General features: G+C 35.5%; 1 protein-coding gene across 2 annotated transcripts in view; it reads right to left on the minus strand.

Annotated features, from left to right (window-relative positions):
- Positions 1–17,922, minus strand: part of DACH2 (dachshund family transcription factor 2) — a 701,861-nt gene that overhangs the window by 314,596 nt on the left and 369,343 nt on the right. For both annotated transcript variants that reach the window (XM_017954197.2, XM_017954196.2), the window contains exon 3: positions 7,248–7,360. In XM_017954197.2, coding sequence (XP_017809686.2) covers positions 7,248–7,360 — 113 coding nt within the window. The remainder of the gene's footprint in view (positions 1–7,247; positions 7,361–17,922) is intronic.

Genomic DNA, 17,922 nt, shown 5'->3' on the forward strand with positions numbered 1-17,922 from the left:
GAAGAAAATAAAATCAGATAAAAATAGAAGACTTTATCTTTATAGTATGCAAATAAAGCAATATGCCACACCTAACATTATACTGCATCCTGGATGATTTACATGTCAAGTTATATAAATTAAAGGACTATTCTGCAATAAATCTAAGAATGATGCCTGAACCTTTTCTAACCCTTTTCACTGGCATTTTTTGCATGCAACTGCTGAGGAAAAAACACAAACAATTTAACTTTTCCTCCACACATTTGAATGCAGGTGAATAAGATATTGTTGGGCATCTAAAATAAATTCATGTAAATTAAGGAAGGAATTTCTGTAAGCTTTGCAGATTCCTCCACCTTCCCTTGATTATTTTTAAACTGTCTGCATCTTTGACAAATGTGCTCATGCCTTTCCTCACTCAACGTTTTGTCTAGCTCTATAATCCCATTCTAGGCACAAGCAAAGGACTAAAAATTGAGTTTTGTCTCAATGGCTCACTTGATGGTAAAGCCAAGTCACAGGAAGTAAAACAAAGCTTGAACCCAAGGAGTATGACAGTATGAGTAACTTGAAAAACATATTTCAGAATGTCATCCACGGAGACTTCCCCAAACCTGCTAGAGAGGTCAACAGTCAAATTCAGGAAATACAGAAAACTGCTACAAGATTCTACACAAGATCATCCCCAGGACACATGATCATCAGATTTTCCAAGGTCAAAATGAAAGTAAGAATGGTAAAGGTAGTTAGACAAAAAGGGAAGGTCATCTACAAAAGTAACCCTATCAGGCTAACAGCGGACCTCTTAGCTGAAACCCTATAAGCCAGAAGAAATTGGGAGCCTATATTCAACATTCTTAAGGAAAAAAATCTTCAATGAAGAATTTTATATCAGCCAAACATAGCTTCCTAAGTGAAGGAGAAATAAGATCCTTTTCAGATTAGCAAATGTTGAATGAATTCCTTACCACCAGACCTGTCTTACAAAAGATCTTGAAAGGAGCACTAAACAAAGAGAGGGAAGACTGCTGCCAGCTAATATAAAAACATACTTAAACACACAGACCAGTGTCACTGCTAAAGCAACCACACAAACAAGCCAACATAATAGCAAGCTAATAGCACAATGACAGGATGAAATCCACACATATCATTAATAACCTTGGATGTAAATGGGCTAAATGCCCCACTTAAAAGGCACATAGTGGCAAGATGGATAAAAAGGCAAGACCTAAAGGCATGCGGTCTTCAAGAGACCCATCTCACAACTAATGACACTCATAGGCGCAAAAATAAAGGGATGGAGAAAAGTCTACCAAGCAAATGGAAAAGAGAAAAAAAGCAGGAGTTGCAACCCTAATTTCAGAAAAAAAACAGATTTCCAACCAATGAAATATTTTTAAGAAGGGGCATTACATAGTGGTAAAGTGTTCAATTCAACAAGAAGACCTGGCTATCCTAAATATATATGCATTCAACCCAGAAGCACCCAGATTCATAAAGCAAGTTCTTGGTGCCCTACAAAGAGACATAACTCCCACATACTAATAGTGAGAGACTTCAACCCTCCAATGAAAGTAATAGGCAAATCATTGAGGCAGAAAATGACCAAATATATTCAAGACCTTAATTCAACATTAGACCAACTGGGTCTGATAGAACTTTACATAACTCTCCACCCAAAAAACAAAAGAATATACATTTTTCTCACTACCACATGGCACATACTTTAAAATCAACCACATAATTGGACATCAACAATCCTCACCAAATTTTTAAAGAAACAAAATCATACAAAACACACTCTTGGACCACAGCACAATAAAAACAGAAGTGAAGACTATGAAAATGGTTCAAAATCATACAATTACATGGGAATTAATCAACATGCACCTGAATGACTTTTGGGTAAATAATGAAATTAAGGCAGAAATCAAAAAGTACTTTGAAAATAATGAGAACAAAGACTCAACATACCAAAATCTCTGGGACAAAGCTAAGGCAGTATTAAGAGGAAAATTCATACCGTTAAATGTAAACATAAAAATCTTAGAAAGATCTCAAATTAACGACCTAACTTCACAACTGATATAATTAGAGAAGCAGGAACAAATCAAGCCCAAGGCTAGCAGAAGAGAGGAAATAACAAAAATCAGAGATGAACTCAAGGTAATTGAGAAACAACAACAACAACAGCAGCAGCAACAAAATTCGAAAGATAAACAAATCCAGGAGGTTTTTTTGGAAAAATTTATTAAAATATATAGGCCACTAGCTAGACTAATAAGGAAAAAACAGAGAAGATCCAAATAAACACAATTAGAGATGATGAAGGGAATGTTATTACGGACACCATAGAAATCCAAACAACCATCAGAAACTACTATGAACACCTCTACACACAAAATTTAAAAACCTACAAGAGTTGGTGGGATTGTAAACTAGTTCAACCATTATGGAAAACAGTATGGCGATTCCTCAAGGATCTAGAACTAGATGTACCATATGACCCAGCCATCCCATTACTGGGGATATACCCAAAGGATTATAAATTATGCTGCTATAAAGACACATGCACACGTATGTTTATTGCAGCACTATTCACAATAGCAAAGACTTGGAATCAACCCAAATGTCCATCAGTGACAGACTGGATTAAGAAAATGTGGCACATATACACCATGGAATACTATGCAGCCATAAAAAAGGATGAGTTTGTGTCCTTTGTAGGGACATGGATGCAGCTGGAAACCATCATTCTTAGCAAACTATCACAAGAACAGAAAACCAAACACTGCATGTTCTCACTCATAGGTGGGAACTGAACAATGAGATCACTTGGACTCAGGAAGGGGAACATCACACACCGGGGCCTATCATGGGGAGGGGGGAGGGGGGAGGGATTGCATTGGGAGTTATACCTGATGTAAATGACGAGTTGATGGGTGCAGCAGACCAACATGGCACAAGTATACATATGTAACAAACCTGCACGTTATGCACATGTACCCTACAACTTAAAGTATAATAATAATAAATTAATTTAAAAAATAAAAAAAAAAAGATGAATGTCACTCCCTAGAGTTCCATTCACCAAAAATGCTTTTTTAATTCAAAAATGATGTTAAGTGTGATTGGTTTAATTTTTTAATTACATTAAATTTAAATATAAAATGCAAAAAAAAAAAAAAAAAAAACCTACAAGAGATGAATAAATTCCTGGATATACACACCCTACAAAGACTGAGCCAGGAAGAAAATGACTCTCTGAACAGACCAATAACACACTCCAAAATTGAATCCATAATAAATAGCCTCCCAACTAAAACAAACCTGAGACCTGTTGGATTCATAGCTAAATTTTACCACATGTATAAAGAAGAGCTGGTATTATTCCTACTGAAGCTATTCCAAAAAATTAAAGAGGAGGGACTCCTCCCTAACTCATTCTGTGAGGCCATGATCACTTTGATACTAAAGCCTGGAAGAGTCACCACAAAAGAAAACTTCGGGCCAATACCCTTCATGAACATTGATGAAAAAACCCAGAACAAAACACTTGCAAGTTGAATTCAGAAGCACATCAAAAAGATAAACTACCAAGATCAAGTAGGCTTCATCCTTGGGATGTGAGGTTGGTTCAGCATATTCAAATCAACAGAGGTGATTAATCACATAAATAGAACTAAAGACAACAAAAGAAAATTATCAACAGAGTGAACAGACAACCTACACAATGGAAAACAAAAACAAAAACAAAAACATTTGCAAACTATGCACCTGACAAAGGTCTAGTATCCAGCATCTATAAGAAACTTGAACAAATTTATCAGAGAAAAACAAACAACCCCATTAAAAAGTGGGCAAAGTGCCAGGCACGGTGGCTCACAACCGTAATCCCAGCATTTCGGGAGGCTGAGGCGGGCAGATTACGAGGTCAGGAGATTGAGACAATCTTGGCTAACACACTGAAACCCCGTCTACACTAAAAATACAAAAAATTAGCTAGGCATGGTGGCAGGCGCTTGTAGTACCAGCTACTCAGGAGGTTGAGGCAGGAGAATGGCGTGAGCCCAGGAGGTGGAGGTTGCAGTGAGCCAAGATTGCACCACTGCACTCCAGCCTGGGCAACAGAGCAAGACTCCATCTAAAAAAAAAAAAAAAAAAAAAAAAAGGCAAAGCACACGAGCAGACACTTTACAAAAGGAGACATACATGCAGCCAACAAGCATATGAAGAAAAGCTAAATATCACTGATCATTACATTTTGTGGTATCATTAGATTTTGTGATCATTTGATTTGTGGTAAATCAAAACCACAATGAAATACCATCTCTCACCAATCAGAATGGCTATTACTGAAAAGTCAAAAAACATGCTGATGAATTTGCAGAGAAAAGGGAACACTTATACATTGTTGGTGGGAGTGTAAATTAGTTCAACCATTGTCAAAAGCAGTATGGCAATTCCCCAAAGAGTTAAAAGCAGAACTACCACCCAGCAATTCTATCACTGGGTATATATACCCTGAGGAAAACATATCCTTATATGATAAACATGCACGTGAATGCTCATTTCAGCACTATTCATGATAGCAAAGACACAGAATCAACCTAAATGCCCATCAACAACAGATTGAAAAAAGAAAATGTGGTATATATACACCTTGGAATACTATGCAGCCATAAAAAAGAGATCATGTCTTTTGTAGGAACATGGATGGAGCTGAAGACTATTATCCTTAGCAAACTAATACAGGAATAGAAAACCAAATACCACATGTTCTCACTTATAAGTGGGAGCTAAATGATAAGAATTTATGAACACAAAGAAAGGAACAACAGATTCTGGGGTCTACTTGAGAAGGGGCAGGAGGAGGGAGAGGAGCAGAAAACATTACTATTGGGTAATGAGCTTAATACCTGGGTGATGAAACAACATGTACAAGCAAAAATAAATTAATTAAACTAAATAAAATTTAAAAACAGAAACTCAGTTCTGCCACTCACTTGCTTTGTGACCTTAAGCAAATAATTTAAACTCGCTGAGCCATAGATTGTTTACTTTAAAAATGAAGTCATTGTCCATAAGGCTACTATGAAGATTCAATGAAGTGTATATAAAACACTTGGCACCCATGGCTAGTACATAAAAAGAACTTAATATAGTATTAGAGCTTTTCCTCAACAAATACCCTACTAATGTTTACTCAAAATGATTTAGCTTCAAGGCAATTTTAAAATCCTTTTCTTCTTTCATCTGTACATTCCCACAAAACCAGGACACAGATTTGATTATTTACATAGTACTTTTTCTAGGCTCTAGGAATGTATTTCAGGAGGCAAGAAATAGATGGTCATTCATTGAATACCAAGATATATTTCAGATGCTGTTACCCTTCTATCTTCATTTATATGCACAGGGCTACTCTCTTATATCAGAATTTGTTTATAAATATTTAAAGTAGAAAATTCATTATCTTCCCCCTCAAAGCCCGAGTGTCTTCCCAAGTTCTCGATCTGAGTTAATTATACCATCATCCAGCCTGTCATCCAAGCTAGACACGAATCATCCTAGACCACCACCTTAGCCTCTACATTTAATCAACTATCAAGTGTGATTAACTCTAATTACTGAAGCACTCAGAACCTTTTCTCCATTCTATTGAATTTGCCTTCAAGCCCTCAGTATTTCTCCTTTGAACAGTAGCAACTGATATTCCTTCATCTCATTACCTTCACTGCTATCTACCCTCCAGGCAACTGTTTTCAGATCATTTACTCAGTTCCTTAGCAAAGGCTCCTTAATCCGGCCACTGCACTCCAGCCTGGGCGACAGAGCCAGACTCAGTCTCAAAAAAAAAAAAAAAAAAAAAAAAAAAAAAAAAAAAAAAGAAGTTTCTTTAAGAATAAAATAAAACAAAATCATATGTGAAGGAGAACATATAAAATTCTAACTGAGGTAGAATTGTGGAGCATGGAAGTACTTCCTGACTTCTATGTCAGCCAGTAAGGAAAGTCCTGAAAGACACTCTGGAAACCACTGGTTTAAAGGGAAAAACTTAAATTGCTTAACATGGTAAATCAAAAACTGGTTTCACAAAGCTGACCTTTCCCTCCCTTTCTATTCCAACCACATCACCTATAAGCCTTCTACCTTAAAGCTCTGCTCCAGTCTCTTCAACTTAACTACTACTCCCCATAACACGCTAGGCTTTTTCTCATCCATCTGTACTTTTCTATCTGCTTGGAATGTTCTTCCACTGATTCTCCATCCGTCCAATGCTCAGCCTAGAAAATACAGCTCCAATGTTTCCATCTTATTGAGTATTACCCAACTTGCCAAATTGATTTAACTGCTTCCACTTATGCGATATTATAGAACCTTGTATGTGCTTGTATTTTGGCCTCTATCACACTTTAATGCAATTATTAATTTACATTCCTTTCTCCCCAATTCTAGTATGGCAAGGACCACTACTCATATATTTTTACAATGCCTAGAAATGAGTACCCAGAACACAACAGACGCTTTATAAATGTTCATATCTTTGTATATAAAGATATCATTGTTATTAAATTCATTTTCTGTTATAATAGCTTTCATGATTTTTAAAGATTCAATTATAGAAATGTTAAGCTTATTTTTAAATGTTTTTGTGTACTCTTATGTACATTTTTAGAGACTCAACAAAGTTCAATGCTAATTTATGACACTGGAATTTTACCAGTTTTTCACAGTGTTCAATGAAAGACACTAAGACATCGTTCAGGACAATGGCCACCTGCACCTTCTTCTCTAATCATAAGGCTCCTATACCAAGGATGCATTTTAGGTCTACTTTTTAACCTAGAGTAATAACTTGGACAACATGCATGGATGCCCAGAACCCCTGGAAACTAAAAGAATATTACTGAGACCTAAGTATGCAGGAGTGCTGCCCCCTATGGGAGGTTTCAAGATGATGCTGTTTTGGCCAGTGCCTCCATTCCTGTCCCTAGCACAGAAACATATACACACATACAAACAATAAGGCCTTGAAAGGGATTTTCTGCAAGGATATGACAATTTTTAAAATCACATCCATTTGATTTGTCGCTCAAGTAACAAAACTTGTTTTCATGAACACTTTAAAAATTCAATAATGTAACCTCTAATAGAGCTTCAAAAGCTCTGAAGGACAAGGCAGTTAGATCAATATTGGTTTATTTCAAATGCTGGGCAGTACGAAGAGACATGGCTGATCATCAGATGGATTTTATTACCTGTCGGAGTGATAAGTCCTGGCGATAAGAGGCCTGGGACTGCATGGGGTAGAAGGCGGGCATTTTCCTGCAACACTCCCAAAGAACGCTTAGGGGGCCTGCCAGGTCTTGAACTGTTGAAAAACAGACAAATATAGATAAGGTTAAAAAATGTACTCTTTTTGAGAATACCATCACTTGCAGCATTTACCTTTTAAATCTTGTTTAATTGCCAAAAGTGATAGAATTTTACATTAAAGACTATTTTCGTGGATTACTAAGAGACCTATTCTTTACTTTCCACTAAATTCCCCACTATTGTTATGGCAAACATCAGTGCCATAAGGCATCAGTTTTAGTTTAGATTCCATTTACAGGCCAGCACTTTGCAACACAGCTTACCTGTTGTGTGAGAAACCCTGAGTTACCCCTGCTTTTAAAGCTACACTTGATCTGAAGTATTAATAAATGCTTCTCAGATCTGAGATAGTGACTCACAGAATTAAGATTACATAGAATGTGAAGTGATTAAGTCTCTGCCCAGCATGCCAGAGGTGAATGGTAAAGAGCTGAGAGATGCAGAATAAAAGCTGATGTTTATTAGCATTTCCACAGCTGCTGGGAGCCCATGAGGAAAAAAGGGTTACCACCCTCAGTAGGTTTTGTTTTCCTATGTAGTTTTTAAACCAAGCTGTATAACAAGCAGTTCTCTCTCTCTTGGAGTGGCTACACTAACAAAACCTGCCACCTTTGCAATCTAGGCTGTCTTTTCTCTTGGATTGATTGGTGTTTTTAACTAATGAGTTGATGATAAACTTATAACATTAACCTAACCCATTGCATTTGTACATTCTTCACCCATGAACAGTTCAGAAACTGTAATTGCAAATGCTAATTCATAACATAATGAAATAAACAGTCAGTATCTGTTGCCTCCATCTTGTACCGTAATAGAGTTAGGGTACTGAAAATATCATTTTAAAGCTGTCACTACATGAAGAGACTTGTAAGTCATAGAACATTAGGATCAAGTTATTCTCGAGTCACCCAATATATTTCAAATATTACTTTCTAATGTTGCCTAAGATATTGCTGTTGCCTTTTAGTAGAAATGCAGTTTACAAAGCTGAATGATACGAGTTTTGACAAAATACTACAAAATACTACATTAAATAACTTCAGCAGCAAAAATGTATGAGGTTCAGATAGAGAACATACCCCAAAATGACTTTTGGTTTACAAAGAAATTTAAGTTCAACTTCACTCTATCAACTTTGCAATAGCAAAATGCTCCATCAATGTAAGACAAACTCTGCTTTTAAATGAGAAACAACTTCTAGCAACCTTACACGGAGGTATCATTACCCAGTTCATTTTTCATACACTGTGCTAGTGTTATTTTCTTCCATTGTACATCAATATTATATATCAATCTAGCACAAAAGATTCTGTTTTTCTCATTTAATGTTTCAATTTTATAAATGGACTCTCCTCTGCTTCTTTCTACTTGATTCTGGGCCATAATTTATTTTCCTTAATTCAGTTTTTTAACGTGTTTGCCTTTGCCCTATTTTATGGCTTTCTGACTCTTTTAAGGAATGCTGAAAGCAGAAATATCCTATGTATTTCAAATGTCCTAAAGGATCCCAATATCACTGAAAAATGTTCATCGGAGTATATCCAAGCATCAGAGAAAGGCACATTATGTTATTGAATAAACATCAAATTTATACTTTCTAAATACTTTTTTGTTTCCTTCTATTTGTCAGAACTCAAGCCTACTAACTTTATTTAAACACACCTGATTATTCTTTGTATTTTTCCGCTGTAAACATCTCAGTGCTATCTCATTCTCATGAACAGTTTCAGACAGGCTGCCTCCAGAACTAAGCAGCCTGATGCTCCCTCTACTTCCACGTCATGAGTCATATGACTGCCAGCAGTTAACAGTACACTTTGAAAGCCGTAAGGTTTAACTAGTTCTGTTCCAAATTTCTGGGTCAGTTCTCTCTATCTGAAGCAACTCTTTTCCAATAATCTGACCCAGGCTTGGGAAGCATTAGAGGCCTCTTAGTCTAGTAGTTCTACCTTAAATGTGAAGATTTGAAAAACAAATGGTTTCACAGTTTATTTCACAAATGGCTTGGTACTATCTATTCCGTATGTTATAAACTCCAGGAGGACCATATTCTCCATCCTAACTTTCATCTCAGTTCATAATTTTATGCTGTTGGTCTGATTAATTGTGAGTCTCCCCAGCTAGAATCTAAGCTCCATGAAGACAGCATATATGTCTGATTTTGTTTGTTACTGTATCCTGAACAATTCTCATGGTTTCTAGTAGAAAGTAAGGTCCAGCAAAAAGTTAATTAAATCAATTAATTAATATACATAGGAAACAATCTTTCACTGTTTGTACAGTTTCCAAATATTCCTTCAATTACTCTGGTCTCTTTGACCACAAGAACAGAGTGCCAATTTCATTTATTCATAATATAATATTTTTTAAATATTGAGCTTCACAATAACTATAGCAGCTTCAAAACATGATTACCTCAAATCTGTGTACAACGGTAAAGAAGGCTATGGATAGATCCCATTGTCTTATTAACTTAGAAGCCCTACAAGCTTCAAGATCTGCTTAAGGAATAAAGGCCCCTGCAGTCACACATATGCAGTAACGATATCACTTATTCAGTCGTCTACTAAACAAACATGCACTAGGTACCTATTAAGCGTGTGTGTGGTATAATGCTAGGTATCAGTGACACAGAGGGTAAAATGTAACCTCAACGAGGGCAAAGATTTTGGTTTTATTTTTTTCATTGATATATTGTGAGAACCTAGAACAGGTTTTGCCTTTCAGGAGCTTGTGATCTAGTTATAGAGATGTGTGTTTGCCCTGTTATTTAAAATTTCTGATTGACCCTTTAGTGAGTATGGTTGTGAGATACCTGCTTCCAAAGTTGTTTACATTTATCAGTCATCAAATATCACATTCAGATTTCTTTATTTTTAATTTTGGAACAAAGACTTGGGCTCAGAGAGTAAATTAATTGGAATGAAGTTTGTGAAAGTGCTTTATAGTCAATATACCTACATACAAATATAAGATAGCTTTATTCTGACTATTACACCTACTGATTCTCCATAGTAAGACATTCCTAGACATTCTTGCATTTCATTTTAAAGAACACAAGCCTGACAACATGATGAAAGATTGTGGAGGACTCTGTAAAAAGTTGGGAAGGATCTTTCTTGATATATGATATTGCCATACTTCTTATCTTTAAGAGCTGTATTAGCATCAGGCAGATATTCACAAAATAATCAAGGCAAATAAACATGTGGTGGTTTAACTAGGTAACTGTTATTTGGATGACAATTTAATCAGCATAGGTTGAAAGGTCCATCATTTTAGCATCCTGCTTCTACTAAAATGTTGATTGCATTACTGATCTTAGTAATGCTTTATTTTACAGGGCACGAATAACCATGTAATTACTCTTTAATTGAATGATAATTGTTTCTTGGCAATTATTTGTTTTCAGTTTAATTACAAGGTTATTTGAAGTCTGTAAAATAAAACAGGCCTTTTTACAAAGTTCCCATCCAAAGGGCTCTGCCAATATATCACTCATGTGCACTGTAAAGGAAAGTTGTTATGGTACAAGGCAAACAACCCCATAAAATAGTCAAACTTATTAAATAGCTCAGCTAAAACTTGGAGAGATTCAACTTTATAGAATTCACATTAAGTGTAATATTTATAGGTTATTTAAAGGGACATTACACCAAATAATCATAATTTCTCTGGGCCCAGGTCATCCTTTAACATAATTTATCTTCAAATGATTTCCCCTTCATTTTGTAAACTTCTTTAGAAGAAATGAAATACTCACCCAGATTCCTGAGATTGAAGAACAAACCAAATTAAAATATATATTAACAGTACTTCATATTTCTTCAGTTGAAGTGGATTACCATCAGAGAATTATCTTGAAGTTTACAAATTTGTAAAGTTGGCAATTCCCTAAGATAGAATTTCAGCAGGTCTTCTAGTGTCAATAAGATAAGATACATTCTGTGATATATCTATTCCAAGTTGAACAATAGACAAAGTAGCTCATACATCGTTCATTAAGATTATTCAATTTGACTGTTGAATTTATTTTTATTTCATGTCATCAGCTATTTATGAATCAAGGAGTAAGCAACTGAGTAAGATGAGTGATTTTTGTTGTTCCAAAGAAAAAATCCAGTTAATTAATTAATGATGTCATAAGCCTTAAAGATATTTAATATAAATCATATGAGCAGTCCTTGATTTAATAAGGAATCACAGGTTATGTCATCCCTTCAATGAAAGCTTGTCTTCCTACTTCTTAAAGAAACATTTATAACATCCCAGGACAGTCTGTGAAAATTGCTGAGAATATAGTGGTAGTTAAGGGTGGTATTAGCAGCACCTTGTAAAAACCACTGCAATTGAATTCCTGAAGTGAAAGCCATTACCAATGACCTGGGATTTACTTTTCAGAGTTATCACTGATATTTAAAATCCCTTGAGATGGTCCCTGAATGGGTCACTGTTTAGCGTACATTAGAAGCCAGAAAACCAAAAATGACATTAGCTTTGAAGGTGTTGTTTACCTGACGATGAGAGTGCTGCTCTGAGTTTCGATGTGCATGTTATATTAAATAAGAATCTCTTTATTTTGCCAGAACAGTAAGACTTCCAATTGCTGTGTGGATTAATAATAATCTCTTAGGTCTGACATTTATTACAACATTTCAAGGATGCCAGTGGTAGCTAAACTCTACCTGACCTTCCAGTGTTTATGAAGAGAAACAAACTCTGACCTCACAGCAACCTGAATCTATCTTTTCTGTGCTGGCAAACAGATCACTTGCCTAACTATTGCACTGGATTGAATTTCCAACTAGATCAAAGGCAGCAGCAACCAATTCAGCAACCAGGAAGAAGTCATCCATGCAAAATGGGCAATTAACATTAATCATATATATTAAATTGTTCAAGCTGATAACTGGAACCTGATCTCTATGGTAACTCTCATAAAATGGTGCTTATGTTAAACTGGGCATCAATCAGCTCTTGGTTCATGGGAACTTAAAGTATGGCTCATCATGTCTTTAGGCGTGATCAATACAAAGAATTAAAAAAAATACCAGAGGGAAGATCATTTAGATTCTATTAGCATTTTCTATCCTTTTCAGATCTTATACGCATATCCCAAACTTAAGCGTAGATATATTGAGCATCAACACCAGCATTTCATTAGTATCAGGCAAATTATGGAAATTAACATAAGATTGTTGAGGGGAATGAAGGAATACCTCCACTTGTCAATGGGTTATGCGTTAAAATGTTAAGGCTCATGTAGAATGACCCATGTTTATGTATTAATCTTATAATTATAATAAATTGAATTATTTATAGCTGTGTTTTAGAATGGTGATGCTTCTTTGTCTCACTAATACTGAATTTCTGTTTCTTTTCCTTCAAAAACAAAAGAAATCTGATGGCATATACAATTTATAGGTTGACTACACACTTGATAGGAAGTATAACTGTGAAGCTATTTTATACTTCATTTACTTGACTCTGTTCCCTATTTAAATGAAATGTGCTCTAAATCTGGTGTTAGCACCTTTACACAAGTTTACTTTTTGTCCTAAATTCACTGAATTCTGATAAAGACCTTCATATAATTAACAACGATTTTATAACATAAATGCTAGCGTATGACTTGAATTATTAGCAACCTTTTCTCTTTCTACTTGTGTAAGTACTGTTAACTTCAGTAGGATCAATGCACCTTAGTAAATCTTTTTTTTTTTTTTTTTTTTTTTTGAGACAGAGTCTCACTCTGTCACCCAGGCAGGAGTGCAGTGGTGCAATCTCAGCCCACTGCAACCTCTGCCTCCCTGGTTCAAGCTATTCTTGTGTCTCAGCCTCCCAAGTAACTGGGACTATAGGCGTGTCCCACCGCGCCCGACTAATTTTTTGTATTTATAGTAGAGATGGAGTTTTGCCATGTTGGCCAGGCTGGTCTCAAACTCCTGGCCTCAAGTGATCTGCCTTCCCTGGCCTCCCAAAATGCTGGGATTACAGGCGAGAGTCACTTCGCCCAGCCGCACCTTAGTAAATCTTAGAGTGAATCAAATTAAATAAATATTTCCCCTTCTATTGTGTATCATATCACTGTCAGACACAATATTTGTAAAACAAAGTTATTCTTGAGTTTACAAAGTATCACTGTGGAAAACTTCTGACTAATGGATAAGAAATTAACATTCACATTTGGACACATTCCACTGGCGCCTTATATTCTGCATATTCTTCCCTCAGATCCCACTTTCCAATCTTTTTCTGTTCTGTCAGAAATATAGGAATGCTCTCAGTTGCCAAAACTATAAACTTCTCTCCTTGTCCTCTCCTTTCATTTAGAGTCTTCAGTATTTTTGTTCCGTTATAATATGTGTTGCAATATTTCACTTCTCTCCATTTTTTTTTACTTCTGACATCCCAGGTTGCTTCACTGTGTTCTAATCCATTCTAAATAAACTGCAATGAATTTTGATGAAATATCCCTTTCATTATGTCATATTTTGCTCCAGAACTTTCAATATTTCTGACTGCATACAAAACAAAGTCAAAATGCTGTAGTCTGGTAACCTGCTCCAATATTTCTTTCTTGCCTTTTCTCCAATTACTACTTAAATGAGTCCGCCACTCCAGCTAACCTAGTGAATTTACTACATGCTAACCATAGTATTTGACCACAGAAGAAACATCTCAAGGTATTAGGTTTCCTGGGGCCATGTTTTGTTAAGCTCCACTGCCTTGGGAAGGCTTCTGTGTAATTTGCTGTAACTGCCGCTGTTTTTTTTTTTTTTTAAAGGTCACTGACTTTTCCTTTGTGTCATCAAATAGACTTTCTTTAATGGTTATTGCAAAGGACATGTTAATACCAGCAAGAAGGATACTATTGCAACTAGCCAAAATAATGTTTTCCATGCCCATAAATGAAGTCTCATCAGTAACCATCAGCCTGTAGACTGTAATATTGTCAGTCTATAATTCCATGATAACCTCAACAGTTAGCATTTCAAGTTTGAATGGCAATCAGAAAATGCAGCAGCATGGTGTTAATATTACAATTTAGTATATCTTAGGAACTTGAGCAAGGCCATCAGAAAGCTGATCACTATTAACCTGCCTGCATTAGTCTCTGTGGATAGTGATACAGTCTGGAAGCACACATTCAATCAATAAACTCAGAAGCTAGTTTCATTGCCGACTTTAACTCCTTTTAAACTTTTGCTCTTCATGGATAAATATTAGCAACTAATCTTAAAGTAAAAGTACCTTGAACAATCGTAGATATTCAAGGTAGTGCAGTGGAAAGCACTTAAAGTGAAATCTGAGTTCTAATCCCAGTTGCAGTAGGTAGAATTCCAAAATTGTCTCCATGACAAGATTTCCAGCCCTACTTAATAGAATTGTGACTATCATGAGCTATCATGCCCAAGATTACGTTACATTATACAGCAAAAGAAATTCTGCCAATGTGATTAAAATAATGAATCAGTTGACTCTGAGTTAATAAAAAATGAGATTATCCAGGTGAGCCAATCTAATCATGTGAGCCCTTTGAAAGTGGAGAGGAGAGCCAGGTCTGGTGGTTCATGCCTGTAATCCCAGCACTTTGGGAGGCTGAAGCAGGAGGATCACTTGAGGCCAGGAGTTTGAGACCAGCCTGCGCAACGTAGCAAGACAGCCATCTCTACAAAAAATTAAAACATTAGCTGAGCATCATGGCACACACCTGTAGTCCTTGCTACTCAGGAGACTGAGGCAGAAGGATCACTTGAACCTAGGAGTTTGAGGTGGCAATGAGCTATGATCGTGCCACTGCACTCCAGCCTGGGTGAGAGAGCAAAATACTGTCTCAAAAATAATAAATAAATAAAGTGGAAAGAAAAACAAAGAACATACCACTACTGGTTTGAAGATGGAAGGGGCCACAACAAGGAATGCAAATGACTTCAGTAAGCCAAACGTAGCCCTGTACTGACAGCCAGTAAGGAAACAGCAATATAAGCCCTACAATCATAATGAATTAAATTCTGCCAAAAATTTCAATGAGCTTTTGAGCCAGTTATTGCCCCCAGAGCTTCCAATATGAGCCTAGCCTCACTACCACGTTGATTTCAGCCTTGTAAGACTCTAGAAGAAAACACAGTCAAGCCCATCCAGACTTCTAACATAAAGAACTGCAAGATAATAAATGGGTGCTATTTTCAGTTGCTGTCCATCACAATTGGTTGTATAGCAAGAGAAATCTAATATACTAGTTTTGCCATATTGAGCTGTGTGACCTCAGGCAAATCACATCACTACTATAGAAGTTTTTTTTACCACATTAGGATTAGAGATGTAAACTTAATAATTATTAATTCAATCATTATTACCATGCTATAGTTCAGGTCAAATGCAGACAATTCATTAACTTCAAAAGATACTTCATAGTTTCACTTTCTATCTGTCTGTTTTAATTTCTATTTTAAGTTATATTAAGTTGCAGGATTGGTCCTATGGAAAATTGAAAAATAAATAAATAAAACACACAGTTTATGCATAATGCCATAGCATTTTCTCCAACTGATACATGTGTGTAATTAGTCAATATATCTGAATACCGGTTTCAAGGTTAAAAGGGCTAAACAACTTAAAAAGGAAGGGAATCCTGATGCATGCTACAAGATAGACGAAACTTTTGGACATCATGCTAAGTGAAATAGTGAAGTCACAACAACACAAATACCGTATGATTTCACTTACATGAAATATCTAAAGTAGTCAAATTCGTGGAAACAAAAAGTAAGAATGTAGTTGCCAAGAGTTGAAAAGAGGGGAAGGTGGGGAGCTGTTGTTCAATGAGTATAGAATTTCACTTTTGCAAGATGAAAAAGTTCCCGTGGTCTGTTGCACAACAATGTGAATATAGTTAACACTACCGAGCTGTACAATTAAAAATAGTTAAGAAGATACATTTTATGTTATATGTATTTTACCACAGTTCTTTAAAAGTTATATACAATTATAAGACAGTATTATTGCTATGTTTGCAGTTATTAATAGATTTACATTTTCCACTGAAATCATTTTGAATGTCAAAGAAAAAAAAATCTAGAGGGATACATCATGAAGTTTATGAATTGCAAAACTTCCCTCACCTGAATACTAGAACTACCAACTCTCTCAACTATCTCCTACATCTATAACACACACTTAATTTACATCTTGAGATGTCCTTACTTCTAAGGCAGGATTAAGGAGTTCAAGCTTTGCATTTTAATTTCACAACTGTAATTATTCTTAATATAACTGCAATGTATTTTCATGTTTATATGCAGATTTGTTTCTCATTGTTTTCCCTTCCCCATTCCTTACTTTGACAGGAAAACATTTGTAAGGCATTTCTCCCCCCAAAATCTTTGCCCCACACCTCTTTCCTTTTTCAAACTAATAAAGACGATTTTCATCAAGGACAGAATAGATCATAGCAGTTGACTGGGAAATAGAGAAGTAAATCATAATTTTCTTTGTCGTTCTTTACGGTATTATTATGGATAAATTGCTAGACTTTAATAAACACTCATGAAGATCTTCAAAGTTGCCATGGCAGTGGAAATGCTCCTGAGCAATTAGATATCATAAGAAGAAAATTTCCAGGTGAATATTGTTAACACAAATGAACGATACACTTAAAAATAGTTAAGATGTTACATTTTATGTTTTGTGTATTTTATGGAAATTTTTAAATAAATAAATAAATAAGATCTATTTTTTTCCCTCCCTCACTTCAAACTTGAAGTCAGGTAAATTTGGGTAGATTCAAATATCACAAGTATCTCTTAAGACAATTCATTCCAGGAAACTGGATACAGACTAATATACCTAAAAAGTCATTTTTCTTTCTAAATTATAGTTTCCAGGAGGTAGCACAATACAACAAACCAGAAATAAACTGTGGACTCAAAAACAGTGCTTGAATTTACCTATGCCATTGATTCAGTTTGTGACCCTGAGAAACTCTACCTCTCTATGCTTTAGTTTCATCTGCTATTTGGTACCAAAATGATTTGACTCAAAGAATTCTGAGGAATTGACAGCTCCTCTCTCTAAAATTCTTCATAATGTAATAATGTACAAAAGGAAAAAAAGAAACAACCAACTTTTTTTTTTTTTTTTGCTCAACATCTTTGAGCAAAAATTTTCCAATTTAAATGAATAGTCATCTGATATAGTAGTGCTAGCACTCTACAATTACTTTGATAATGTTTTTATAGGGATGCCTCTGAAGTTATATTTTCCCCTTTTTTACCTTTTCCTAGTCAACAGCAGTATCACTTTCAGTTACCCAATTTGTTAAAATCTCCTTTTCTCTCACTATTTTAAGTAAATAAACCTACCAAGATCCAACAGCTGACAAAGATTATTTTCCTATTTCCTTCTAGCTTCCAGTGACTCAATATAAATAAACCCTTTCTATAAAAGAGAACCTTTTCCTAAAATTATATTTCCCCCCAGACCTCTAACATATCTTTTGTTTAAACATAGAAAGAATAAAACAATATCATTTGCTTATTTAAGATTCTGCTTTTT

This window comes from Papio anubis, chromosome X (assembly GCF_008728515.1).
Source record: "Papio anubis isolate 15944 chromosome X, Panubis1.0, whole genome shotgun sequence".
Lineage (NCBI taxonomy): Eukaryota > Metazoa > Chordata > Mammalia > Primates > Cercopithecidae > Papio > Papio anubis.